The 25,730-nt window shown below is 53.2% G+C and overlaps 10 protein-coding genes across 10 annotated transcripts; 6 read left to right on the top strand and 4 right to left on the bottom strand.

The window, feature by feature from the left end:
* Positions 1–494: 494 nt before the first annotated feature.
* J4E87_009252 (uncharacterized protein) lies at positions 495–988 on the top strand (the record flags this gene model as incomplete). Its single annotated transcript, XM_049380830.1, has 3 exons — positions 495–497; positions 552–743; positions 794–988. The coding sequence occupies 3 exons, from the start codon at positions 495–497 to the stop codon at positions 986–988; spliced, it is 390 nt and encodes a 129-aa protein (XP_049229461.1).
* Positions 989–1,700: 712 nt separating this feature from the next.
* Positions 1,701–2,707, top strand: J4E87_009251 (uncharacterized protein; the record flags this gene model as incomplete). The annotated part of the gene is made up of 3 exons (XM_049380829.1): positions 1,701–1,767; positions 1,817–2,242; positions 2,298–2,707. The coding sequence occupies 3 exons, from the start codon at positions 1,701–1,703 to the stop codon at positions 2,705–2,707; spliced, it is 903 nt and encodes a 300-aa protein (XP_049229460.1).
* Positions 2,708–3,122: 415 nt separating this feature from the next.
* On the top strand, positions 3,123–4,511 carry J4E87_009250 (uncharacterized protein; the record flags this gene model as incomplete). The annotated part of the gene is made up of 3 exons (XM_049380828.1): positions 3,123–3,212; positions 3,277–3,374; positions 3,449–4,511. The coding sequence occupies 3 exons, from the start codon at positions 3,123–3,125 to the stop codon at positions 4,509–4,511; spliced, it is 1,251 nt and encodes a 416-aa protein (XP_049229459.1).
* Positions 4,512–5,646: 1,135 nt separating this feature from the next.
* On the top strand, positions 5,647–7,385 carry J4E87_009249 (uncharacterized protein; the record flags this gene model as incomplete). The annotated part of the gene is made up of 4 exons (XM_049380827.1): positions 5,647–5,765; positions 5,814–6,498; positions 6,598–7,063; positions 7,117–7,385. 4 exons carry the CDS (start codon positions 5,647–5,649, stop codon positions 7,383–7,385), a joined length of 1,539 nt encoding a protein of 512 aa, XP_049229458.1.
* A 367-nt stretch (positions 7,386–7,752) lies between these two features.
* J4E87_009248 (uncharacterized protein) lies at positions 7,753–8,951 on the top strand (the record flags this gene model as incomplete). Its single annotated transcript, XM_049380826.1, has 3 exons — positions 7,753–7,857; positions 7,915–8,601; positions 8,661–8,951. 3 exons carry the CDS (start codon positions 7,753–7,755, stop codon positions 8,949–8,951), a joined length of 1,083 nt encoding a protein of 360 aa, XP_049229457.1.
* A 2,012-nt stretch (positions 8,952–10,963) lies between these two features.
* Positions 10,964–12,115, top strand: J4E87_009247 (uncharacterized protein; the record flags this gene model as incomplete). Its single annotated transcript, XM_049380825.1, has 4 exons — positions 10,964–11,163; positions 11,292–11,449; positions 11,493–11,736; positions 11,824–12,115. 4 exons carry the CDS (start codon positions 10,964–10,966, stop codon positions 12,113–12,115), a joined length of 894 nt encoding a protein of 297 aa, XP_049229456.1.
* A 400-nt stretch (positions 12,116–12,515) lies between these two features.
* On the bottom strand, positions 12,516–14,854 carry J4E87_009246 (uncharacterized protein; the record flags this gene model as incomplete). The annotated part of the gene is made up of 4 exons (XM_049380824.1): positions 12,516–12,860; positions 12,913–14,573; positions 14,623–14,744; positions 14,850–14,854. 4 exons carry the CDS (start codon positions 14,852–14,854, stop codon positions 12,516–12,518), a joined length of 2,133 nt encoding a protein of 710 aa, XP_049229455.1.
* Positions 14,855–15,474: 620 nt separating this feature from the next.
* Positions 15,475–18,300, bottom strand: COT3 (Elongation factor 2; the record flags this gene model as incomplete). Its single annotated transcript, XM_049380823.1, has 5 exons — positions 15,475–15,492; positions 15,546–17,977; positions 18,043–18,100; positions 18,182–18,197; positions 18,293–18,300. 5 exons carry the CDS (start codon positions 18,298–18,300, stop codon positions 15,475–15,477), a joined length of 2,532 nt encoding a protein of 843 aa, XP_049229454.1.
* A 1,189-nt stretch (positions 18,301–19,489) lies between these two features.
* Positions 19,490–21,911, bottom strand: J4E87_009244 (uncharacterized protein; the record flags this gene model as incomplete). Its single annotated transcript, XM_049380822.1, has 3 exons — positions 19,490–20,542; positions 20,647–21,441; positions 21,498–21,911. The coding sequence occupies 3 exons, from the start codon at positions 21,909–21,911 to the stop codon at positions 19,490–19,492; spliced, it is 2,262 nt and encodes a 753-aa protein (XP_049229453.1).
* Positions 21,912–22,570: 659 nt separating this feature from the next.
* J4E87_009243 (uncharacterized protein) lies at positions 22,571–24,276 on the bottom strand (the record flags this gene model as incomplete). Its single annotated transcript, XM_049380821.1, has 4 exons — positions 22,571–22,612; positions 22,669–23,920; positions 23,974–24,124; positions 24,177–24,276. Coding segments are annotated over 4 exons (1,545 nt in total), but the record flags the coding sequence as incomplete, so codon positions are not given.
* Between the last annotated feature and the right edge of the window lie 1,454 nt (positions 24,277–25,730).

The raw sequence follows: 25,730 nt of genomic DNA, 5'->3' as shown, positions 1-25,730 counted from the left end.
GCACCCGCTGACTTGCGCCCATGCCAATTTCTTGCATTAAGAATTCGCTCTATGAGTGTATTACATGTATCTGGTATCATGATAATCAAAGCAGTTGAAGAACATGCATAGTCTGCGCACAGCTGCCACATGTGCACGTGCAGGTTAGAGGACTCGGTGAGTAGATGGTGCAAACCCCATTCGGACCGGCCGTCTGTTATTGGTGGCCTCGGAAGTAAGTCGACTACATTGGTCGTGTTTAGAGGAGTGGATAGACGGAGTAGAGGGATGGTGTTCGGCCGCATCTCGTAGGGCTGGCTCGCCAAGGCACTGTGGTCCGAGCTCTCGCGGCCTGCGATGCAATGAGGGAGATCATCACTAACCCGACTACGTATCCCGCCCTCGATTCCACTCAGTCCTAGGAACCTTTCTTACTGCGTCGCGACATTCTCGCTGGACCTTTAACATTCAATACATAACGCCCGGTCTATCCGCGAGCCACCCCGGTCGCCAATATGGTACGTCACCTCACTCACCAGCAGCTCACGCCTTTTTACTGACTCTCGACACAGCTGCCATTGGGCCTTCTAACGGCCGCGACCGGCCACCCCATGCTCGTCGAACTGAAGAGTGGTGAAACCCTAAACGGACTGCTCGTCAACTGCGACACATGGATGAACCTTACCCTGAAAGAGGTTGTGCAAACGAGCGCCGACGGTGACAAGTTCATGAGGTTACCAGAGATTTACGTTCGCGGAAGCACAGTAAGCGATCAGCTTGTTCCCCTCAATACACTCTACTGACCCGTATCCAGATAAAGTACCTTCGAGTGCCGGACGAGATCGTCGACGTTGTAAAGGAACAGCAAGCCAAGGACCAAGCGAACCGGGGCGGCCGAGGAGGAGGCATGCATGGACGAGGAGACCACCGGGGCGATCGTGGTGGAGGCAGAGGCATGAGGGGCCGAGGACGCGGTCGCGGAAGAGGAGGAGGCGGTGGTGGTGCTTGAGAGGCGGACATATACCCAAATGCAACGGCAGTCAGCGCGCGCATCGCTTGTAAAAATCATGGCGGGTTCATGTGCGGTCGTTGACTATGAAGCAAGAATACAGAGGAGCGAAAGAGCACTACCGCGGACTGTCAAGTTGGACAGGCTTCCTTGAAGGCTGCATTGGAGCATAACCTACCCAAGTGTCGACCTTCGCAAGAGCAGCGCAACCCTCCCGGTCCGGTCGTACGTTCATACTGAGCATCTGAGGCTCCTCTGCGAGGTGAGCACAACAGAACGTCCGCTGTTTGGGGCACAGTTCCAAAGTTAGCTGCCTGACACGAATAGGCGCCAGCAAATTAGCCAAAAGGGACCCTTGTCACAATGGGCACATAACTGTTGGTATTATCTCTGTGCCTCCCAGTGACACAAGTTACCTAGGTACCGAACACCGGTGATTAGCGTAGTCGTACGTTGATGCGGGGTCTGCCGTGGTCCCGAGCTACAATGCGGCGTAGGCGTCTGCTTTGGCGACTCTCCATCTGCGCTAATTATAGTACATCTGCCCCTTCCTATATGCCTCCTCACAACTCTCTCAAGAAGTTGTTCTGTCCTTGCTATTCACCCATTTCTGCATCTGCCAAGACATTGTTTGTTTACCTGTATTCAAGTCGCCCTTTCCAAGCTCAGTACTTTAACATTTCATCACGGATACACTGTCCCACTCCACACAATGACGAGCTTCACTATCTCGGATGGCCAACTTGATGGATTGAAGGATCAGGTAGCTGTCATCACTGGTAGGATAACATGCCCGGCTATCCTTTACCGACTACTTACGCGCACCAGGAGCATCATCGGGTATAGGACTTGCGACACTCCGAAGGATCATCAAGCACGGCGGCAAGGTCTTTGCTAGCGACCTCGCTCCCCTTCCTGAGCCCGAAGCATCATCCGTCCCCTTCTTGAAAGCCGACGTCACGTCCTGGAAAGAGCAACTCGACGTCTTCAAAGCAGCAGAACAGAAGTACGGGAAGATCGACCATGCCTTTGCAAACGCAGGAATAGGAAAATCAACAAGCTTTCTAGAAGAAGATGTGGACGAGAATGGCGACTTGTTACCGCCGAAGATGAACACGATCAACGTCAACTTAGTCGGTGTAATGTACACCGTGAAGCTGGCCATACACTACCTCAAGAAGAACCCCAACGGTGGCAGCATCGTCATGACAGCATCGGGTTCAAGCTTCGCGCGGCTCCCGGCTGAAGACTACAGTACGTCTCGTCAACCCATTTCAAGACTGAGTGCTGACATATCCCAAAGCCACAGCCAAACACGGCGTTCTCGGTCTTCTACGCGCTCTACAGCCCCAACTTCACCCCAGACTCCCCATCCGCATCAACGCCGTCGCCCCATCCTGGACCGACACAGCAATTGTGCCCCGTGCCATGATCGCTGCGCTAGGCGATAGCAACGTGCAGTCGGCCGATGTTGTTGCTCGTTCTGTGGGTGTGTTGATGGCAGATAAGGAGCGTCACGGAGAGCTAGTGTACAGCGCGCTGGGCAAATTTGTGGAAATGGAATATGGAGAAGCGGGGTTCCATGCTCTCACGAAGCCCATGATGGAGCTTGCGGAGGGCGGAGAAAAGAAGGAAGTCCTGGCTGCTGAGAAGAGGGTTGATGAGGTTCTCGAGGAGATGGCGGTGGAGAATCATGGTATTTCGGTCGTTACTGAGTAGGCATTGGGGCGCTTGTGACCCAAGAATAGCCATGAATTTCTGAAGTCTCAGAATGAAGATCGTCGTTTCCTTGCTCTTTGCTTTCATGCGCTTGGGCTAATATTCGATACAGCGTTCTTCTCCAGGTGTGATCAAATTTAATAGCCTGGCAATCCACCGTCATCAGAAAGGCAATCTCAAAGTACCCGACTCTTTCTAGGATGAATAATTAAGGTTCAAGAAGAGACTGAAAACGAGACGGGATTTGCGACCCGCACGATGCCTTTGTCTGGGACGTTCCTCCCATGTCGAGGTGAAACAGGCGCGCTAGCGTGGCTTAGCTCCAAATGCCTTACGCAACCCTTAGGCAACCGCATCTACTCCCCAACACGCTCAAACACCCAACAAACTATCGCAAAGACCCCTAGAAGCCGTAATGTCACCCAGCGGTCAGAATGGCCGCTCTATCGACACGTCTGACACCGATGCAATGTGGTCTAACCTTCGCATGGCCCATGCAGAGCTGGTAAGCACACAAACATGCAGACGTTGGATTGTGTAGTCGCTAAACCCGTATGCTTCTTGTGTAGAAAACTCGTTCAAATGATTTGCAGAAGATCAATCAAGAGATGAAAGAGCTGAAGAAAAAGCAAGACGCCATCAAGAGAGAAGTGCAGGACTTGGAAAGGTACGATGAGGTTGTTCCTAATCCCAGGATCCTTGCGCGAAACTACCACCCGGAACTAGTAGTAACACCACTAGGGAAATGGACGCTACGTCGGTACACATCGTCTTTAAAGAAGCGCCAGCCCTCATGGAGCCTTTCCTCACTCGACTGCCTCGAGAGATACGTGACCTTGTCTATGAGTATGTCTGCGTTCATCCAGACACCATACAGGTTGCTCTTCCTGGACAGCCTGGTTCTCGGACAGACCCATCGGTTGTTGGATCGGGTGGCCAACTAATGGATGTGTCATACCTGTCAAATTTGGAGGTCGTACCTACCGAACTGTCCGAGACATATTGGTCGAAGAACCGTTTCGTAATCAGAGTCGGTTTGTGTACTGGCATGCGAGCTGACTCTTTGGGCACTTTTCTGCTGCATGGGACAGTGCCTAGTGACAAACCGTTTTGGAGGGTGTTTGTGCGCCCGTGGGAGAAAATTCGTCATCTGAAGATAGAACTGGCATGCGAACATTGGGAGTCAGATCCGCGCTTCGGGCAAGCCAAGATGAGTGACTACTACAAACCAGCATACGGCCTCGGTGACGATTCCACATTCGCGCAGGCTGCTGTGTCTAAACAAGAGGCCCAGGTTTATCCTCTCACTCGACTGAAAGGCCGAGAGGAGCTTCACATCGAGATCGAGATACATACCACGTTCGCCAAGGACGGCCCTGATGTTGAACAATCCGAGCGTCACTTCGTCAATATTATGGAGAGCATTCGGCAAACTGTGTGCGATCTGATAGACTCCGGCGTCCGTGTCACGGTCATATTGAGCAACCTCGACTATGACGAAATGTCTGTGGACCCTGACACGTGGGACATTACATCTCGCTTTGTCCTAGACGCAGAGGAGTGGCGCAGTGTACGTACATCCTCCACAGTAATAACGATCAAGGCTGACTTGGAGAAGGAAAAGGATCAAATCGAAGCGCGAGACCGGGAGACCGGCTACTTCGGGCATCCGCAAGCTGCGATGTACCATTGTGTTCCCGCAGCAGCCCTTGCTGACATGGAAGGTTTTCGTGAGCTACTGTTGCGTCGCTGGAAGGTGCGATATGCTCTTCCCTGGATCAAAGATGAATCAGAAGTTCAATAGGGGCAGAACGGTCGGATTGAAGATGAACAGAGAGTTTGAGCAATGCCCGTAGTGCGTTGCATGTTCAGTCAGGGTAACGATGTAACATTATCGGTGCGCTGGCAGCGGCGGTGACTTTGATACAGAAGCGTGTCGAGTGAAAGTTAAAACCTCGAGTATACACCGCTTACTCTAAGGGCCGCTATATGTATGATATCTATCAGGATCGGCAGCCTTTAACGTATTTGCGTCCAATTACGAGCAATCATTTCCACCACATGGTACCCTGGTACGCTATCTCTCCGAAAATCGAGATTAGGCGATAAGCTTCACATCACGTCAAGACTCTACAAGCACTTGTAGACCGGTGAGAAGGTCGAAAACTTTGGCATCGCTTTCTTCAGAGTGCATAGCATCTGTTCCTATGAGGCTGCTTCTGTTAAAAGTTGAATGTACCAATGAGATGGATGGACGCTCTTCCACAAGCGTTCCAAAGCTTAGTAAGGGCCGTGCAGTGCAATTCGTTGACTCGTTTTACGTTTGCGCAAAACCCACACGTCCCCTTACTCACTCTCCCGTCGATTTCGGATATGCAATGGCCCGTCAGCCTATCAGCTGCTTGACACATGGTAATGTTTGATCGGTCCCAGTCCCAAGAGTCGTGGCAAGAGTCGTGGCGTAGCGGGGTACCCGGGAAGAGATCTCGCCATGACGATGCAAGCAAGTGAGCCCTACGCCCTATCTACAACCGAAAAACGGCCATATACCGACGCTGACACCCGACGGCACATGAAAGGATTGCGACGGCTGTTTGCCTTCAGATAGATGGGTCGGCGATCATCGTGGAGTCCGGGGAAGAGCCGTCTCCACGCCGAAAGGCTCCGCTGGCGACCGTGCCCCAGGCGCTTCACCACTTCGAGAGCTAGTAATGACAGCCATCTACCTTGGCGCGCGCGCGCTCCATCAAAAACGGCGCTGACAAGGACACCGGCCAGACCCAGCTGCGATCCCGCGTGAAGGAGGACCTTCCGGGGGGTGTGGAGTACAAATAAAGCAGAGGTGCGGCTGCGACGTTACGACTTGCCGTTGTTAAGAAATAGGCCGTTCCCTCCTTCTTTCTCTCTGTACCTGAACGCGCTCAGGACGCCGCTCCACCATGGCCCAAGCCCAGACGGATTACGCGGCTGAAAAAGACACGCCGAGCAGCCAACATGAAGACTTCAAGCCAGAGGACGCGCACCAGATTGCGGGACACGGCCATACTGCTACCGACATGCGAGTCTAGCCACTCTCTTCAATCTTCTTTGCTGACAATGTCGACAGCTACGGCCATGCTTTAATGCAATTTGATAAAAAGGCAGAGTCACGTCTCCGTCTGAAGATCGATTTGTACATTATCCCGACCGTGGCCCTTCTCTATTTGTTCTGCTTCATCGACCGTGCCAACATCGGAAACGCTCGTCTAGCGGGCCTCGAAAAGGACCTTGGACTCGGTGGTTACGACTACAATACCGTTCTCTCCGTGTTCTACGTCAGCTACATTGTCTTCGAGATCCCGTCCAATATCTGCTGCAAATGGCTCGGTCCGGGATGGTTCATCCCTATCATCTCACTATGCTTCGGTATCGTATCCATTGGCACGGCTTTTGTTCACAACATTCATGCCATTTGTGGCGTACGCTTTCTGCTGGGTATCTTTGAAGCTGGTATGCTACCAGGCATTGCATACTACATGTCTCGGTGGTATAGACGCTCTGAGCTCGCGTTCAGACTGTCGCTGTACATTGTGATGTCTCCCCTAGCTGGCGCTTTCGGAGGTTTGTTGGCTTCAGCGATTCTCACGCTCGATTCCTTCGGCTCGCTCACACGCTGGAGGATGATCTTCGCTATAGAGGGCATTGTCACATGCTGCTTGGCCCTTATCTCCTTCATGACGCTCACAGATCGTCCGGAGACCGCGCGCTGGTTGACCCAAGAAGAGAAGGATTTGGCGATTGCTCGTGTCAAGGTATGTCACCATCTACTCTGGAAGATACATAGCACAAGAAATCGTGGATTCGGCTAGACAACCCGGTATGTATAGTACAACTGCTGACTTTTGATCCAGTCCGAACGTGTCGGCCAGAACGAGGTCCTGGATAAGCTGGACAGGAAGAAGACGCTCCGCGGTATCTTCAATCCTGTGGTACTGGGGACTTCATTCATCTTCCTTCTCGACAACATCACGGTGCAGGGTCTGGCTTTCTTCGCGCCCACGATTGTCAAGACGATATACCCAAACGATACAGTTGTTTCGCAGCAACTTCACACCGTGCCACCATACATCGTGGGCGCCTTCTTTACACTTCTGCTACCATTCCTGAGCTGGAGATTCGATAGGCGCATGATTTTCTTCATCCTGGGAGCACCGCTTATGATGATTGGATACATTATGTTCTTAGCCAGTACAGATGGGCAAGTTCGATATGGTGCTACCTTCCTCATCGCGTCGGGAGCATTCTCGTTTGGCGCGCTGTGCAACGCGCAGGGCTCTGCTAATGTTGTGTCCGACACGGCGCGTGCATCCGCTATTGGTAAGTACCAGAATTTGTACGTCATAACAAAGCAAAGTCTGACTGGATGTTAGGTACTGTTGTCATGTTTGGCAACGTAGGCGGCCTGATCTCGACATGGAGCTTCCTTCCCACAGATGCGCCTAATTATCCCATCGGTAATGGGCTCAACCTGGCGACCAGCAGCACGATTTTGATATCGAGTATTCTGTTGTTGCTCTGGATCAACAGGAGCAACAAGCAGCGTGAGGCTATTGATGTTGACCAGGAGCTGGCTGGCAAGTCGCAGGGTGAGATTGAGGATCTGGATTGGCGGCATCCGTCGTTCAGATGGAGGCCCTAAAGGAACCTGCATCACTAACGTATCATACGAAACGAATGCCAACCATGATTCTTGTATGAAGAAATACCAAGTGCAATACAAGATGCTTCTGATGAATCCCAATGTGTGTTGCATTGCAAAGACCGAGTAATCCCCGTCATCCGGATTCCCCGCATCGATCGATAAGCATACCCTCCGCCCCGAACGCGACCTCGGTCCAGCGACTCTTTCGTCATGCATCCGAGCACGACAACCATGATGAGCTATTCGGGTCATCGCTCCGCGCATCGAAGCTGCACATATCTAATCACACATCCTCCCTAGCCTATTCACCCGACATTGAACTGCTACGCGTCATCACATCACGTCTCAATCGCCATCAACAACAATGCCTTCCGCCATCGTGATCAGACAAGTCGAAGGCAAGCCAGGCAAAGTCTACTACCCACTCGAGAAGATAACCGTTCCCGAGCCCAAGCCCAAAGAAAATGAAGTAAGCTCCCTCTACCAAGACCTGCCACCCGCTCACAATCTAATCCCCATCACCCAGGCCCTCATAACGCTCACCGCCGCCGCGCTCAACCACCGCGACCTCTTCATCCGCCAACACCTCTACCCCGGCACAACCTTCGGCGTGCCCCTCCTCGCAGATGGCGTCGGCATCGTCACCTCCGCCGGCGCATCCCCCTCCGCACAATCATGGCTCAACAAGCGCGTCTTGCTGAACCCGGGTACGGGCTGGAAGGACAGCATGGACGGTCCCGAACATCCCAAGGGGTATGCGATAATGGGCGGCACGAAGAGCAATCCCGTGGGTACACTACAAGATGTCTGCGCGCTTGACGCCAGTGAGCTGGAGGAATGTCCCGACCATCTCAACGACGAGGAGGCTGCTGCGCTGCCCCTTACCGGGCTGACGGCGTGGCGCGCGTTCTGGGTTAAGAGCGGGAATGCGATGCCAGGACGGAATATCCTCGTCACGGGCATTGGAGGCGGTGTTGCGCTTATGGTGTTGCTGTTCGCTGTGGCACAAGGTTGCAATGTCTACGTGACGAGCGGGAACCAGGACAAGATTGACAAGGCGGTCAAGTTGGGTGCGAAGGGAGGTGTTATCTACAAGGAGAAGGATTGGGATAAGAAACTTCAGGGCATGCTGCCCACGGAGAGGAAGTACCTTGATGCTATCGTTGATGGCGCGGGCGGTGATGTTGTTAAAGTGGGGAGTAAGATACTCAAGGTTCGTTCTTCCCTCGCTCTTTCCGTTTCTTGATACAATCATCTAATTTGTTGATATAGGCCGGCGGCGTCATTTCCATATACGGCATGACCGTATCCCCTAAAATGGACTTCCTCATGTCAGCCGTGTTGCGCAACATCGAAGTCCGTGGCTCCACCATGGGTTCGAGGAAGGAGTTTGCTGATATGGTGCGCTTTGTCAAAGAGAAGAAGATGAAGCCGGTGGTCAGTCGCAGTGTGCATGGTTTGGATGTGGAGAAGATTGATACCCTGTTTGAGGATATGAAGAGTGCGAGTCAGTTTGGTAAGTTGGTTGTTACGCTGGGGCAGGGTAAGGCGAGTAAGTTGTAAGGGCCTATCGGTTACTTCGATGCGTCTCTCTTCAGATACCTAAGTCTTTGTCCGAGAATGCCACACTTTGCAGCTCAGTAAAGTTACCATGTGGATTATTCTGGCGTCCGACGAGCGCACATGGACCGCCCGTGTTTCTTTGTCCGGGGCCTGTATGGGACTAACGGAGTGAGCGGAGTGAGTGAGAGGAGGGTCGGACATGCACTCCCTCCGGCAATACATCGGAGTTTGAGGTTGGGTTACACAGATAAGCATGACTACATAGCATCGCTTTTGAGCCCCCAAAAAGCTTCTTCTTGCATCATCCACATTCACTCCTCTTCTGCAACGGTTACGTCATAGTCAAGCAAGGATACCGCGACCATGTCTATACGAGACTCGGATAAGGACAAAGCGTACATACCCCATAACAGTCTAAAGCAGGATGGCTACTCCAAAGAAGGCGAGGCGACAGCTACATGCTATTGCGGAGCTGTACAACTAGCATTTGTAAGTTCGAGCTCCAGTGGCACCATGATCTTCCTATACCACAAGGTTCTGATGCTCAATGCAGCCAACCACCGCCCCAGGCCTCGTAGACACCTTCGTCTGCCACTGCACGGATTGCCGAAAGATCACAGCGTCAGCTTTTACCTCAGCCTTCATTGTCACAGCTTCAGCTGTCAAGCACCTTCGCGGCCAGGACAACCTGAAGAAGTTCTCACAGTCTCAGACGACTGCTTCTGGCCAGGCGATGACGAACTGTTTCTGCGATACATGTGGAACGCTCATGTACCGGCTGACTGAGCGGCATCCCGAATTTACCCTAATGAGGCTCGGTATGTAACATTCTCCGGTGAGGCGAAGTGTGTACTAAATGCAGCAGGCACCGTCGACGATCTGAATCTGATGGAGGGCTTACTGAGACCCAAGCGGGAGGTTTACGTCAAGGACAGGGTGAGTTGGGTCCATGGAGTGGAAGGAGCGAGGCAGAGTGAGATCATGGAGTAGCTATTGAAAACCAGAACTGGGAAAATGAACAATTACCATGGCTGCAACATGGGGAAAGTTCACTTTACAGTACTGTCTCAGATACAAGGTTCATTGGTGTCCTAGCTTGATGTCGCACCTGCTCAACAAAATTGAGGGTGAACAGCTTCGACTCATCGCAACCAAGGAACGTCCTCTTAGGAGTCACTAGCGTTCCTTTAACTAACAGCATCCTTCTAAATTATTAGCCCTGTTAACAACTACAGTACTATAGTAACGCACTAGATAGCACTCTAGCAAATAACATTAAAGCTATTGTAATTATACTATATACTAAAGTACTATTTTAAAGACCTAGCCTAACTAAGGACTAGACCGCAGTCTAAGTTAAAGGCGCACTCTATTCTTTCTAAGGGTGAACAGCAAAGCTTATGCAGTTCCCATGAACACGACCCAACGGACATGCTTACCAAATCACCGATATCCTCCAAATCGCATGCAACCGATCCCTGCATATCCTCAGGAACCACCAATCGGCCACTAACACCGCAGATCAGGCCTCAAGCGTGAAGCCGTCCCAACGGAAAGTACGCGACGCGTGCCATAATTGTTTTTCTGGCTTGGGAAGACCAAAACAAGTCTGTAGCAACGAACCCTCCCCTTTCGTCGTTTGTTTCGATCCATTCGATCCCAGAACCGGGGGTCGTTTGTTCTTGAATCCTTACATTGTGGGGCTGGAAGTGTACGAAATGCGGAGTCGGGGTTAAAACGACGATTTTCCATGTGTGTAATACATCGATGACGAAATGATATATTGGCTTACTGAGCAAACCGTCGATAACAACAACCACAACAATAGCCGGTATAGCCACTGAACGAACGGAAGGGAAAACACGACCTGCATTATCTGATCTGTCAGCCAACTTAGCAGTAAGGCGAACGTTTTAGTGCTCACCATTACAAATCCTGGGGTACACAACATATCGCGAGGCAAGGAAGGGGAGAGAGGAACATAAAAAAGAGAAGGAAAGCCAGTCGCAACCATGAAGTTCATCAAGCAAATCGCCCAGCGCCTGAACCCCGACTTACACATCCCCGGCACCGACAATCCACCACCAGCCGTGCTGCGCAAGTCAAAGAGCTCAACCACACTACTAGTAACAGAGAAACGAAAAGAACTCTCCACGCCGCCATCGCAATCCTCGCTGCGCAAGAAAGCAAGTTCCATGTTCCTAGGCCGCGGGTCTAACATCCAAGATTTCGCAAACTGGGGAGATACACCAATCCAAAGTAGTGGCACGTCTACCGAGGCAGCAGCATCAGCAACTAGTCTTCCCCCGCCTTTACCATCAACACCCGTACGAGCGCCAGGAAACGCCTACGCGCTATCCCCATCCCCGCTTTCAACACCGCGACCATCGACGCAGAACTCCTCAAGGACAACACAGCCTTCCACGCAAACCTCAAGGCAACCCTCGACTCGCACGTCTACCAGAACATCAACTCGAACTACTCAAACGCCCACGCCTGTAGTACCAGCGACGCCCTTCCTAAGAGATCCCGCGCCAATAGCATCATCCATGGCCATGTCCGTCAGCACATCCGATAAATCCCTGCCTTACTTCCCACTCGCGGGGCAGGCCAAAGACGGGTTTTCCAACAACGAAGAAGCGACTGCGACGTGTTTCTGCGGCGCAGTTCAACTCGCTTTTCCGGTCGAGGGCCCCGGTTTGGTATCGACGTTTGTGTGTAATTGTGCGGATTGCAGGAAGATTACTGCGAGTATGTTTGCTAGTAATTTTACGGTTAGGGATTCGTAAGTCTTTTTTTCTTTCCTATTGAATGGTTCTGGGGGTGTGGATGGGGGAGATGCGCAGTGCAGTGACTGACAGAAATGTAACAGACACCTGCGCCACCTCCGTGGTCGTGCTAACTTGTCGTCGTACGGTCAGGCCTCGACGATAGCTTCGGGCCATACTATGACGAACTACTTTTGCAAGACGTGCGGCACGCTCATGTATCGCGTTGGCGCTGCTTTCCCTGATTGTTCCATCTTGCGGCTTGGGACAGTGGATGATTTCAATCTCGTCGAGACGAAGTTGAAGCCGACGCGCGAGCTGTTTGTCAAGGATCGAGTGAGTTGGTTTGAAGGTGTGAAGGGGGATGAGGTCAAAAGTTTTCAGGCTATGTTGTGAACATGGTGTGGGCTTCCAAGGGCCTGGAGGAAGGAGTTTGGTAACAGGGGAGGATGTTGTACGGAACGACGTGGCAAGTGAACATGTTGTTGGAGCTGGCGTACGGAGTTGGGGGGGCAGGGGCAGGCTCAACTGGTAATGATTAGATAGGAGGGCTGGAGTGTAATATTATATATGAGATGGGGCATGGAGGCCTCGTGAATATCTGCGCCAGTGTGACGTTGTGAGAATCAAGATGTGGTTTATTGATGCATTGCATTCATACGAAGAGACTATCTCGAGAACACACCATGCTCCATGACCTAAAGGCATGACGCCATGCTGATGTTTGATAGTAATGATAAAGAAAAGAAGGACGTTGCAGAGTCTGTCACTGCACATCACATGCCAAGGGTATCACTTACAGCCACTCATCCACATCATCCGCAACATCCATATCCGCATCCACACCTCCCATCTGCCGATCCTCATCTTCTTCAACCTTGATCTCCTGCTCTCCGATAGTAGCGGAAGAGTCATCACCATCATCGTCGTGAGGAGCTGTGGGTGCATCATCCGTCGTCGTCACGGATTTGAGACCACCAAAGGCGTCGTTTGGAACCCATGCGAGATCGAGTTTGCCAACGTCGGGGATATTGAGGGATTGGTCAAGGAAAGTTTCTGCTTGGTAGCGCTCTTTGAAGGTTAGGATGAGGGTGTCGGCTTGCTCGGGGTGACGCTCAATATTTGTGCATTCGGGTATGTTCTGTACATATCGTTAGCAGAGATGAACGAATACACGTATAACTTCTACTCACGAGAAGGTGCTGCCGCAGAGACTCATCCCTCGGTGTATCTGGCTGGATCTGGGTGACTGCCAGACGCCTAGGCCGGTTGTCGAGCTTCTTATTCACTACACTTCGACCAGCATAACCACCTGCACGGCCCCTGTACGCGCCCCGGTAAGGTCCAAAGCCCCTACCCCGAGGTGCAAAGGGAGCGTATCCTCGACCTCGGTAAGCTGGATTGAAGGCGCCACGGCCATGTGTCTCCTGCTCACCAGGACCATGTTGATCGAAAAGTTCTGCTGCTTCGGCCTGTAGCGTGGCAAGAGTTTGGGCGAAGTCGTCGTTCGGGTCCCCTGACAGTTCAGCAAGTTGTCGCTTAATCTCTTCTATCTCCTTGTTCTTTTCTTCCAGCTGTCTCTCTATGTCAGCAGCTCTCGCGTCTGCTTCCGCAGCCTTGCGACGGCGCTCCTCAAACGCTTTCTGAGCTTCTGCCTGCCTAATGGCGATCGCCTCTAGGTCGAGCTTCTCCTCTTCGTCTTCTTGCTTCTCCTGAGCCAACTTTTCCTTTGTTTCTGGTGCGTACCAGTAGACCTTGACGAACCGATTCTCAAAGACGGCTTTGGGACTATGATAAGCACGCCTAGCGGTCTGGCGATCAGCAAACTTGATCACTGCTAACTGCCTCCTAGAGTGTAGTTCGAGCTCATCGATGTCACCAAACTCTGAGAAGTAGCTCCGTATGCTGCCCTCGTTGAAATGCTCCGCTGGGATCTGCTCGACGACAAGAGTCCTATTCAACTTGTCACGCGAGTAGCCCGGCAAAGAGAACGATGCGCGTGCCCTTCTACCCTTGGTTGCACGAGGCTGGCTACCGGACGCTCCTTGCTTGTTGAATCCTCTAGATGGCTGTACAGCAAGAAATGACTGCTCCGGATCGTACTCGGGGATTTCGTCGGGCGAAACGGCTACGGCAGCGTCGCTATGTTCGTGTGGACAAAGGGTACCAAGCGCGCAGAAACCCCTTTCATAGTAATCAGCACACTTTGTCTTTGGCTGTCCTTGGTTCGGGCCACCGTCTTGCGCATCGGAGAAAGGAAGCTGAGGCATGCCCGGCAGATTCGCCCCGAAGGCTGCTGCCATAGCAAAGAAAGCCATGGGATCTGAGGTATCGAACGGTAGAGGGCCCGGCGGCGGCGGCGGCGGCGGAAGATTTGTGAAATTCGGCATACCGCCAAAACTCGCGAACGCGTTCTGTGTCCGCGCATCTCCAGTCCCCGCATTCCTACCGCCTCTGCGAGCTGTCTGCTTCGACGGCCTGTTGACTCCTGCGCCGCTGCGGGTATAATGTGGATCCTGGCCCTCTTGCGACTGACTGTTGTCCCTCTCCAACACCTTGCGCTTCCTCGACTGATTCGAACCATCCTGATATAAGCCCTGAGCGGTCGGTCGGTCGGGTAGGAGATGTGATGCTGCTGAGTTCCTGTTGGCGGCAGGACCTTTCGGGGCCCCAAATGGCACGTTCGACGGATGCGGTTCGTATTCGAAGTTCGTGCTGCCAACTATGGACTGTATGGGCGCGGATTGTGAGGCTTGAGACGATGCTTGTGGTTTCGCGTCGTTCGCTTTCGGCTTCGGGAGATAGCTCTTAGCCTTGAGTGCTGCAATAACGTCTTTTGCAAAAGGCTCGGTGTCTTTGGGCCATTAGCGACGAAGTGTTACGTAGCCTTCGCATGCGCTTACTTTCCGGGCCAAGAAAGTCTTGCAGTGACTCGATCAAGGTACGCTGCACGTTTGCATCCGTATCGTCGACCGTAACGAGAGCGGCTACATAGTCAGCCAGCACTCCGCCTTCCACACCGGAGCTGCAATGCAGGTCAGCATGCGCCTGTGCGATAGCTTTGGTGAGAGCAATGTGTAGCTCCGACTTACATGTTCTCTACGTTCGGCAGCAACCAACTCTTGAACACGGCATGATCTTTCTCCTCGAGTAACATGGCGAATCCTAGGAGCAAATTACATTCATAACCAGGTTGCGCGATCGCGTTAATGTCGAGTTGCAGTCTGGTACTGCGCTGTGGTGTTTCTGGTGTGACTTGGATTGCGCCGAGCGTACATCTTTCGCGTTGCTACTAGCGCGACGGTAATGTCATAGCTCTCTTACCCGTGAGCACGTGACGCCGATGCCCCGCTACATTCACCATCTCGAACTCCTGGACGATCTAACCAGAAGGAGGTGCACCTACCAGGCCTGGACACTGCATGCATTCACTCACAACAACATTACCTTTACTAAAACACGTCACACATGAAAGATGCTTAGGTGTTTGTGCGATATAGCTTGATTTTCTCTAACTATACTACACTGAGAACATGTAAGGAAAAGGGTCATCATCCGTATCTTTCGTGCAAAGCCCCAAAAAACCTGACTAATATCAAGGGCGAAACCGCCCGGACCGACATTTACTAGCTCTGGTTGTCCCATGGGGGAGCTGTTTGCGTCATACATCGACCAGCGGCCACGAGCTTGCCCATGACTGTCGGATGACCCAGAATCGCGAATAAAGGAAATCTAACGCTTTTGCGAGCATTCCCTTATAGCTTGTCGTAGTACTGCGGGATTCGTTAGCATATGCTGTTTCTAGACCATGCGGGAGGAAACTTACGTTGGAAACGTCGGGCACTTCAGTCTTGATACCCTTGCGCTTGCGCATGTCGAAGACGATCTTTCCGGTGAGGGTGGAGGGGTCAAGTGCCGAGCCACCAGTGAGATGTTGCCAATGGTCGAAGACTTGTTGTGGGAAGGCCTGTCCACCAGTGGCGGCACGGAGATCGGCAGTGAAACCGAAGGACTCGTTGACGGGAAGGTACGCCTTGACGTTGAAGAGAGGAGTACCAACACGCTGGGCCTCCTCGAAGACGTGACCTCTCCTGCGGGTGAGGACACCGTAGATACCACCCATAGCCTGCTCGGGAACCTGGATCTCGCAGAGGTAGACGGGCTCGAGAAGAGTGGGCTCGGCAAGGAGAGTGGCGGCGTAGAGGACACGGCGCGCAGTGGGGATGATCTGACCACCACCACGGTGAATGGCATCAGCGTGGAGGGTAACATCCATGATGTTGAAGCGGATGGAGCGCATGGGCTCCTCAGCAATGGGACCTTCCTTGGTAGCCCACTGGAAACCAGAGACGACGGAGTCCTTGATTTCACTCAGGTACTGGACGGCCTTGGTCTGGTCAACGAGCAAGTTGGCACCGGTGGTGTCGGGACCGAAGCACCAAATCTTACGGGCATCGGTGACGTCCCAGCCGTGCTCGTCAGCAAGGATACGGGCACGCGACTTGATATCATCACGAGGAGCGATGACACCAGTCTCGATAGCGCGGGACACCTCCTCGTCCAAAGGCTGAGCAGTGAGGTAGAGACGGTTGTGCTTGTTGGGCGACTTGGACAGCGCGGTGATGCTGGAAGTGGCGTTGACGGTCTCACGGTACTGCACGACGGGGTCGGAGATACGGAGAGGAACACCGGCGTGGTCCTCCTCGAGATCCTTCAAGCAAATCTCCAAGTGCAACTCACCGGCACCAGCGACAACGTGCTCACCGGATGGCGAGATGTAGGTCAGAACGCAGGGGTCGGACTTGGAGAGACGCTTAAGACCCTCGACGAGCTTAGGCAGATCCTGGGCGTTCTTGACCTCAACGGAACGCTGCACAACGGGAGAGACGGAGAACTTCATAACCTTGAGGTTGTGGGCAGTCTCGTTGGTGGTGAGGGTACCAGACTTGAGCAAGAACTGGTCAACACCGACAAGACCGAGAATGTTACCGGCGGGGACGTTGTCAATGGGCTCGATGAAACGACCCATCATGAGGATGGTACGCTGAATGGCCTTAATAAACAGGTCCTCCTTCTTTCCGGGGGTGTAGTTGGGTCCCTGAATGCGGACCTTGAGACCAGAGCGGACGGTACCGGAGAAGACACGACCGAAAGCGTAGAAACGACCCTTGTCGGAAGTGGGCACCATCTTGGAGACGTACAGCATGAGAGGACCGTTGTGGTCACAGTCCCGGATACCGATGGCGTTGACATCGTCGTGGGGACCCTCGTAAAGAGTCTCCATACGGTACTTCTGAGCGGTGACGGGAGAAGGAAGATGGAGAATCATCATCTCGAGGAGAGCGTCAGCGGCGGGAAGGAACTTCCTCATGACAACCTTGAGGAGCTGCTTGCCCTCGAGATCCTTCTCATCGGAAGTGAGCTTGATCTCGAGCTTCTCGAGGAGAGTGGGGATCTCGTCGGTCTTGAAGTTCATGACCGCCTGGAAGATGCGGAAGATGGGGTCCAAGATGAACTGGTTGAAAGCACGCTCGAGGGGCTGACCCTCGTGTGTGCCAACCTTGGTCCACTTCTTGGTCTTGGGGTTGAAGAAGGAGTCACCCCAGAGACGCTCCATCATCTTGTTCTTGTCGACACCGAACTTCTTGGCGTACCTGGAAGCGAACTGGCGGATGGTGAAAGCCCAGCCGTGAAGACCGGAACCGAAGGCGATGGTACCCTTCTCGGGGTAGACCTGGACATCACCGAGGGCCTTGTCGTAGTAGGTGGCGATGACGACGTTGACGGACTCGATGACACGGGAGAAGTTCTGGTACAGGTCCTCCTTGCTGAGCTGGAGCTCGAGAAGAGCACGGTCGACCTTGTTGATGATGACGACGGGCTTGATACGCTCACCAAGAGCCTGACGCAGGACAGTCTCGGTCTGGACGCAGACACCCTCGATGGTGTCGACGACAACGAGCGCACCATCGGTGACACGGAGAGCAGCAGTGACTTCAGATGAGAAGTCAACGTGACCGGGCGAGTCGATCAAGTTGATCAAGAAGTCGTTCTTGGTGGTGGGAACGGGGATGTCCTTGAGGTCGTCCTCGTCCTTGAGGGTGGCGTACAGGGAGATGGCAGTCGACTTGATAGTGACACCACGCTCCTGCTCGTCAGCTCGGGTGTCGGTGAAACGAGCCTCACCAGCCTTGGCAGCCGAGATAATACCGGCACGCTGAACGAGCGAGTCGGTGAGGGTGGACTTTCCGTGATCGACTGTGGTGGGGTATGTTAGCTTTCTGTCCAGCCCGATGCTGCGGGGTTGCCACGAGAGCGCTTACCGTGGGCAATGACGGACATGTTCCTAATGTTCTTAGGGTCGTCCATGAGACCACGGATCTAGCCGCGCAGTCAGTATTTATCCTTCGGGTGTTGCCAATATCGACGTGTGGTGCGGGGTGATGTGTGCGCGGAACGTACCTCCTCGACGGTGAAGCTGGCGTCATGTTAGCGATTGTCCAATTGTTCCCGCAGACATGAGACGACAAGTCCGAGCCTGGAAGGGAGATGAGGATGGCGTCAGCGACTTACTTGACCATCTTTGCGGTGTTGGTACTGTTCTTCTTTTACGAAAATTCAGTGGAGGGGAGTTGACGAATACCCCGCTTTGAGCGCGCGGATTCGGAGTATAGGTCGCGGGTTGAGCTGATGTCTCTGGCGATGCAGTCGACCAGAGTCAGACAGACGGGAGTTGATTATAAGCCGTAGAGGCGGGCGTGCGTCTGGTGAGAAGAGTTCTGCGAGGGGGAGCGAAGGTTTTTAGTAGAGCTAGTGGTGGGGTCAGTCGCGCTTTCCTCGCTAAAGCACGGCCCACCAGTGGCGCGAAGTAGCCTGTAATGCCCAAACTGGCCATGCTGCGGCGCCCTTTCGCTTTGGTACCGCACAACTCGATGTGCTGAATTCTATGATTTCCCCAGAATCGAGGCTATGACTCCACTGATCTCTTGTGGTACTGCCAGTCACTCGTCTGTGGATTACAATGCGGCGGCCCAATACATACCATTGGGTAGCGCCGCGACTGGTGTGGGTCATGATCGGGGGGAAATATCGTCACTTGTAATTTCACCTACTAGATTTGGCCTTGCAGCGGAAAAATGGATGGCTGCATGTGCCCCAGTTGGGTCTTTGTGGCAAGTCTACGCCTTGGAAAGCCCAAAATTATCATGCACCGGTACAATGGTTACCATCTTTCGTGATTTCCTTGCCAACAGCGCCATGGCACAGGTTTCAGAGGCACCATGGTTGGAATCCGTCCGGAAATAGATGACCTCAGCAATCTAATCGAGCAATTTCAGTGCCCTCCCGCCCTCAAGGAATTGCAATATCATGACTCTCTCATTTTTGCCAAATATCTATTGGGTCAAAAGCAGGCGATTCACAACATGACGCTTTGAAATCCAGTCGAGCGGCGTATGTTCATGAGGCTGCTACCACGTTGGGCTTATCCCCGGTAATTCCGCAGCCCTTTGGGCCCACTGCATAGCCACGTCTTATTTTCTCAGGGCACGACGATAAATCTTTTGGAATACCAGTAAAATACAATGTGCGTTGACCGCGAAGCCATTGTCTCAAGTTGGGAAGCCGAAGTACATTCGCTGTCCCGTCCAGAAGGCCTGTCCTATTCAAAAAGCCTATGTTACATCACCAGAATCTCCGGTAACCAGAACATGAGCGTCGTCCCTGACATCTCTCTTCATCACAAAGACAAGGAGCAAGAAAGCTGTGCACTCATTCGTCCGAGCTGCCGCCTCTGCCTCTGCCTCCACGATAGCCACCCCTTCCACCCCTACCACCCCTGCCTCTGCCTCTGCCCCTACCTCTTCCTCTTCCTCTGGCATTGCTATTCTCGGTGCCAGAACCTGCCCACTGATGCCCATCATTCGCGGAGAGTGCCTTGTTCGTGCTAGTTGGCTGCTTGTTCTTGACATATACCGCAGGAAGTGTCTCACTGCGTGCCTGAGGCCTGGTAGTTCGACTGGGCTCTGGTTCTGGAGAGACTTGCGCCAAGCGATCGGGATGAATGAATGCTGCTAGTTTTCCGGGTTCCTTACGCTCTTCGGAAGTGTTGCGCATCACAGTTTCCTGCGGTGACGTATCGTCCCTGCCTTGTGCTTCAGCGACTTGCGCTTCACCCCAGTAGGAGCGCTTCTGGTATCGGTCTTGTAAGGGAGGTGTCGAATCTTTCCGGTTGCGGCTGCCGTAACCTGCCTCATGGTAGTGTTCTCCCTTTTCGCGGCGCTTGCCTCCACGTGTGCCAACACGGCTTCGGAGGCTGAAATTTAGGTGGCCATCTCGGGGGTCATGCGGAGGTGTGAACCGATCGGTCTGGTCAAAGCCCCGCTCGTGATCTGCTTCGTCGTGGGATAAATCTGACGGCTTTCGCGGATGACGCTCGTAGCTTGACTCCATCCGATGGGTATCTTCATCACCACTGATATCACCCCGCTTGGCCAGCTTTTTCCGCTTCTGTGCATAAGGGCGTTTCCGTGATCGTTTGCTATGTGCTCCATCTTCTGAGTTCCTGTCGTGGAATGAAGCCACGGCATCGTCATTGGCCTTTTGTTGTATGATGCCCTTGTCAATGTCGTCGAAGTTGGCGGCCCTTCTCGATGGGTGGATGTTCTCTTCCACGTGAGCAGCTGGCCGAGCAAGTGATGCCTCTTCCGAGCGCTGGCGGAATCTGTCCCAATACCCTCCTTCGCGTTCACTGCCCGCACCATCCCTCGCATCACCAACTGCGACTGGAACACTGTACCAGTCATCGCTACTGCCGATAGAGTCCTATCAGTAACATTTAGCTTCGCCTCCATCGTGCGCAATATGATGAGCAAGTAATAGAACAGCGAAATCCAAAAACGCAAAATCCATGTTTATACTCAACGCACTCTTCCAACTCTTGCCCTGTCTCTCTCCCTCTCATCTACCCTAGGGTCGTTCGGCACCTCTACCTCATACTCCTCTTCTTCGACCTTGTGGAACTTCTCGACTTCGGCGCGCTCACCGTGCGCACGGGCAGCATCTAGCATGAACCTGACCGTGCCGTTTTGTCCACGAATGCCGATTGCAGACTTGGGTGCTTGGTCTGCGCCAGGCGAGAGTGCGACGGGGGTGGCTGGGGTAAGTGGACTGGTAGGGTCGATGCCATTGCGAGGCTTGGCACCGTTGGCTGTGCCTTCTGCGTCGGCGGCTTGCTCAGACTTGTACTGAGAGTAACGTGGGATGTGCGCTGCTGAAGCCTCCTGGTTGAGTCCAATGCGGATGTTGATAAAGTGTTCGAGTGTGTAGGAGGGTCCAACCGAAGTGGCGCTGCGGTGATGGGTATACAGATCGAGCATATCGAGGAGCGTCTCCATAACCTCTGCCCGGCTGGTAGCCCACTTGTGGTATCTCACAGGTCCTGCATCCACGAACTTGGCGGCATCCTTCCCGTGCAATCGTGCGGCAAGCTCTAAGCACGCAATAGCCAATGTTGGTGTAGACTGCTTCAGCGGTGCAAACGTCCTGTATGAATCGATGCTCAGGTTCCAGGTTGTCTTGGCCTCGTCTTTCGCGTCGAATCGCAGAGCTCTGGCAAGCTTGACCATGACCTTTTGGGGGTATCGGTTGCGGAAATCGAAGCCGGCGCTTTCGAGCATGAGGCGTTCGAGGCCGATGATAAGCTTGGAGTGGTTATCAAAGCGCTGTTAATGTGTTAACTTTGAACTCGTAGTTATTCTCGCTTACAAGAGGTGCATACCGGATCATCGCTGCTTAGGCTCTCACCAGGCCCAACCTTGAGGTTCCAATGGGCGCAAAGAATCTCCCTACTCTTCTTTAACGTATCCTCAATCTTGCAGGCTGTGAAGAGTGCAGCAGCTGCCGCGTCGGCCCAGTTGTACTCATTGTCCGCGTGTAATAGCCTGAACTTGTGGTAGTAGATCACAGCTGTGTTGAAGGTACGGATAGGCAGCTGCAGCGCGCGCCGGACTTGATCTATCCAGGCAACGCCTTGCAGGCGCACGGCATCTTCCTTGGCATCGCTCATATGAATCTCCGCGAGACATTTCTGCATGCGCGACTGCAGGATGTAGGGCTTCGCGATCTCGATGTAGGACGGGTGTGGTCCGACGCGCTCATGATCGCGTTCCGAGGGAGAGGCGGTGGGCGCCATGACGTGCGCTTTTGCTCAGAACCTGTGCTGGACGTCTTGTGTCGTTGCAACTGTTGGTCTAAGGGTGTCGGTTGGAAGCAGCGTGACTGTGCGCAATCGGTCGGGCATTCACTCCTCTGCCGCGCTTTTACGATGGCGTCGCAAGCGAAAAATGGCAATCCGTGGGAAGGCTCTGGGGCTGGGAGGATGCTGCTGCGGGCAAGCAGGCGGTGGAAACACGAAGACAATCGGCATGTGGAGTGGACTTCAAGGGTCATGGTCATAGCTCTAGTCCCTGCCCTGCCCGCGGTAGACATGTGGACCACTGAGCTTGCAATCCACCCAGCACGTTTTGCAAAAGCACGCGAAGATTGTTCTTGACTTCATACATTCTCCATGCCATTATCGCTGTCCTATATAAGGCCGTCCCCTCCCCAGCTTATCCCCTCCTCGTCCCAGTATTAATTCATCCCAGCTTACACTGTACTCATGAAGCCAACGGGCTACTTCTCAAGAAGCGCCAAGGGCCGTAATCATTAATGTCTAAAGATGCAAGACCAGAGTACAAGTGTACCTCTGCCTTGGACGAACCAAATTTTCAACACAGAAATCTACGGACGCAGATGCAAGAAAAGATCGCTCAATGTGAGCATCACGTAGCTGAATAGAACATTGACTGTTTATGCCGCTGTTCGGTCCTTGAATGTAAGAAGGCAGTCATCCTGTGAAAGGTTAGCGAATACTCCGAAGAAGGTGGATGTTACGCAATGCGACTTACCATAGGGAAAATAGTGGCAAACACCTTGATCACCTCGCTCTGATCGGTGACCTTGTGGTCCCAGTCAAGCAACATACTCGCCTTACCAATCATCAACATGAGGTTGGCTTGCGCGTATGTTTGGCCCAGGCAGTAGTGGGGACCTGTGCCGAATACGAGCCAGTTCTTGGTTTGCTGATCAGCGTTTCCGGTGATCCATCGCTCAGGCTCGAACGAGTCTGGGTTGGGGTATGCTTCAGGATCGTGGAGTGCCGGATAGGTGGTAGGAATGACCATGGAGCCCTTGGGAACGGTGTATTCAGGTGTTACAGGGAAGTCCTTCTTAGCCAGGTAAGGAACCATGATGACTGGGGGACGGTAGCGGAGAGTCTCCTTGACGACAGCGCGGGTCCATTGCAACTTCTCGATGGCGTCAAGGGAAAGAGTACCGTGGACATCGCCATTTCTGGCCTTGATGTTCTCCTCGCGGATCTTCTCGAGGTACTCAGGGCGGTCAGCCATGATCTGGAAGAGCCATGTGGCGGCAGAAGAGGTAGCGTCCTGGGAAGCGAAGAGGAAGGTGAAGATGGTCATGGAGATCTCAAGATCGCTGAACCAGCGGATGACAGTCGCGGGCTTCTCGGCGTCATCGACCTTCTCGCCAGCTTCAACCCTCTTGCGGTACTTCTCAGACTCGATCATGTTGTCTACCCAGAAGTCGAGAATGCACTCCTTCTTGCCACCAGCAGCCATGCGGACCTTGCTCTTTGCGGCACACTTGGAGAACTCATCCAGGACCATGTCAGCGCACTTCTTTCCGTACCAGGTCTTGGTGAAGGGGATAATGATAGGGAAGTTGACAAGCTCGAGCGCAGCGGTGATCAGGTAGTAGTCGTCGGCGATCTTCTTGACGGCCTCGTCAGAGGTGTAGTGACCAACGAAGGTACGGCAGCTCAACGCAGTGATCATGAGGCGGAACTCTTGCATCCAGGGGATGTGCTTGCCCTTGTTCTCTACTTGCGAAAGCTCCACAAAGCGCTTGAAGTATGTGTTGTAGACTTCCTCTTGGCCCGGTAGGTACTGTTCGAGCGCTTGACGAGTAAACAAGCTGTTGAGACCTTTGCGGTAGTCGACGTGGGCACGGCCGTCCAGGAAGACCCAGTTCTCGGGGCGGAGGAGTTTCTGCGCGACATCGACGACGCAGGGCTTAACGAAGGCGGGGGAGTTGAAGATCTTGCGGGCCATGTCGCGGGTAGAGGCAATGACGACAAACCTAGGAGCGGTCAGCATAGGCACAGACTGAGGGCAGGTGATAGGGTGGCATACTTGTGGAAGACGGATACGCAGCTGAGAGGACCGGACATCCATTTTTCATGGTACTTCTTGAAATCGGGGTTGACAGACTCGAGGAATGGACCGATGAAGGGTATCTTCCACGAGGGACCGACGATTGAGCCCTTGTTCCAGATGTATTTGACTGTGCGAGTGTCAGCAATGTCCGGCGCAAACGTAACACACGTAATGCCTACATTGGTCGTACGCCACCGCCGTTATAATAAGCGTCAGAGCGAGCTTCCAGGCATTGAAGCCGGAGAAGACGGAGGATAGGAGACCGCTGGTATCGAATTGCTGGAGGACATGCGCAACTTTTGCGTCCGCCGTCGGCGAGACGAAACTCGCGTTGACCGCCATGTCGAAGAAATTAGGATCGCGCCGCGCTGTGTTGTGTACGGGGGGAGGCGCGAGGGTCGCGGAGGGGAGGACGTAGGGAAGCCAAAGGGAGTCAATCGACGCCGTATTATATTCCCGCGCGAGGACGAAGCCGAAAAGAGGATCTCTGATTGTTTAATTGCAGGGCTTGGCGCGAGCGGTGGCCACTGCAAAAGGAGCCATGTCAATCACATCGACTTTCGGACTCTAGTGCATTATAGGCCTGGCGCTGCCCGGCGAGTCGGATTTAGCACATCCGGACGCGCGACGAGTGGACGCCCATGGATGATGCTGCCGTATAGAGCGCGGCATCTGTGGTCGGCGGATACGACCATACGACGCATGCGTGTCGCCGGCACATGCAGTGACGTTGTTCGGAGACTAAGCCTAAGTCGTGCGTTGTCTTAGAAATCCACTGTAGGTCTCAGATCTCGAGATCGAGGGACGGGGACCGCCCCATACAGTTCCTGCCCTGGTTTTCAGGCACGCGGCCAATCGGCATCTTCGCCCGCGCCGCAAGCACGGCATCCAGTTCAAGCTTGCGCATCGCATGTCCAACACGCCACCGGTGAAGTATGCCCATTCTATCGTAATAATATTCGGGTCAACCAATTACATGCTACCAACATCAATGTTCCCAAGGTCGCGGTAGGGATTGTCGCTGCAATGTCAAACAGCGACAAGGCCATACCTGGTCTGACAGTAGTAGTCGTCATCTATGAACATGAAAGCGCCGATAGCATTGATGGCACATCATACAAGGGAAAACCCGAACGCGTCTGTAGAATACACCGGGACAAAAAATATAGATTAGAAAATCCCACGTTAATGTAGGCTATAAGGTATTCACTTTTCTCCATTGCCTCTAGTCAAACCTGCGATCAAGAGGCACCGCGTTGATGGAACTGGGCCAATATCTACCTTCTGTGATGGGGAGTGTGGCCTCGGTAGCTGTAATCGAGTCCATGCCCCATCGCTCGCGAAGCATATGGTCTACCTCAATAGCGGGATAGCCAAACGAAACGTCGTTCGGATCCATCCATGGGGTTGCAAGGTAAAATTGTGCCACCCAGGTGTTTTCATCCTGATGAATGGCTTTCTCCTATATTACCGTTAGCTCAATGTGGGACACTTTGCCTGAGGTTGGCTAATGCTATACTTACTTGCTCCCATTGCTTTTGAGTTAATCCGAATATCCCTGTGATATCACGCGGAAAAGCCGTCATGGGTGGGTCATGATGCGTGACCTTGACAGAGATGTTGTCACAGTCATACTTCATGATGTATACCCAGTTCCTGATAGATTGCAGGAAATTCACGTAGTTGCATTGAGCGCTCACTCCAAACTCGTCATCTGTGAAATCTGGGAGTTC

Source organism: Alternaria ethzedia (genome assembly GCF_023757985.1).
Source record: "Alternaria ethzedia strain BMP 0044 chromosome Unknown scaffold_33, whole genome shotgun sequence".
Lineage (NCBI taxonomy): Eukaryota > Fungi > Ascomycota > Dothideomycetes > Pleosporales > Pleosporaceae > Alternaria > Alternaria ethzedia.
The sequence above is the reverse complement of the archived record's forward strand: the minus strand, read 5'-3'. Positions and strand labels throughout refer to the sequence as shown.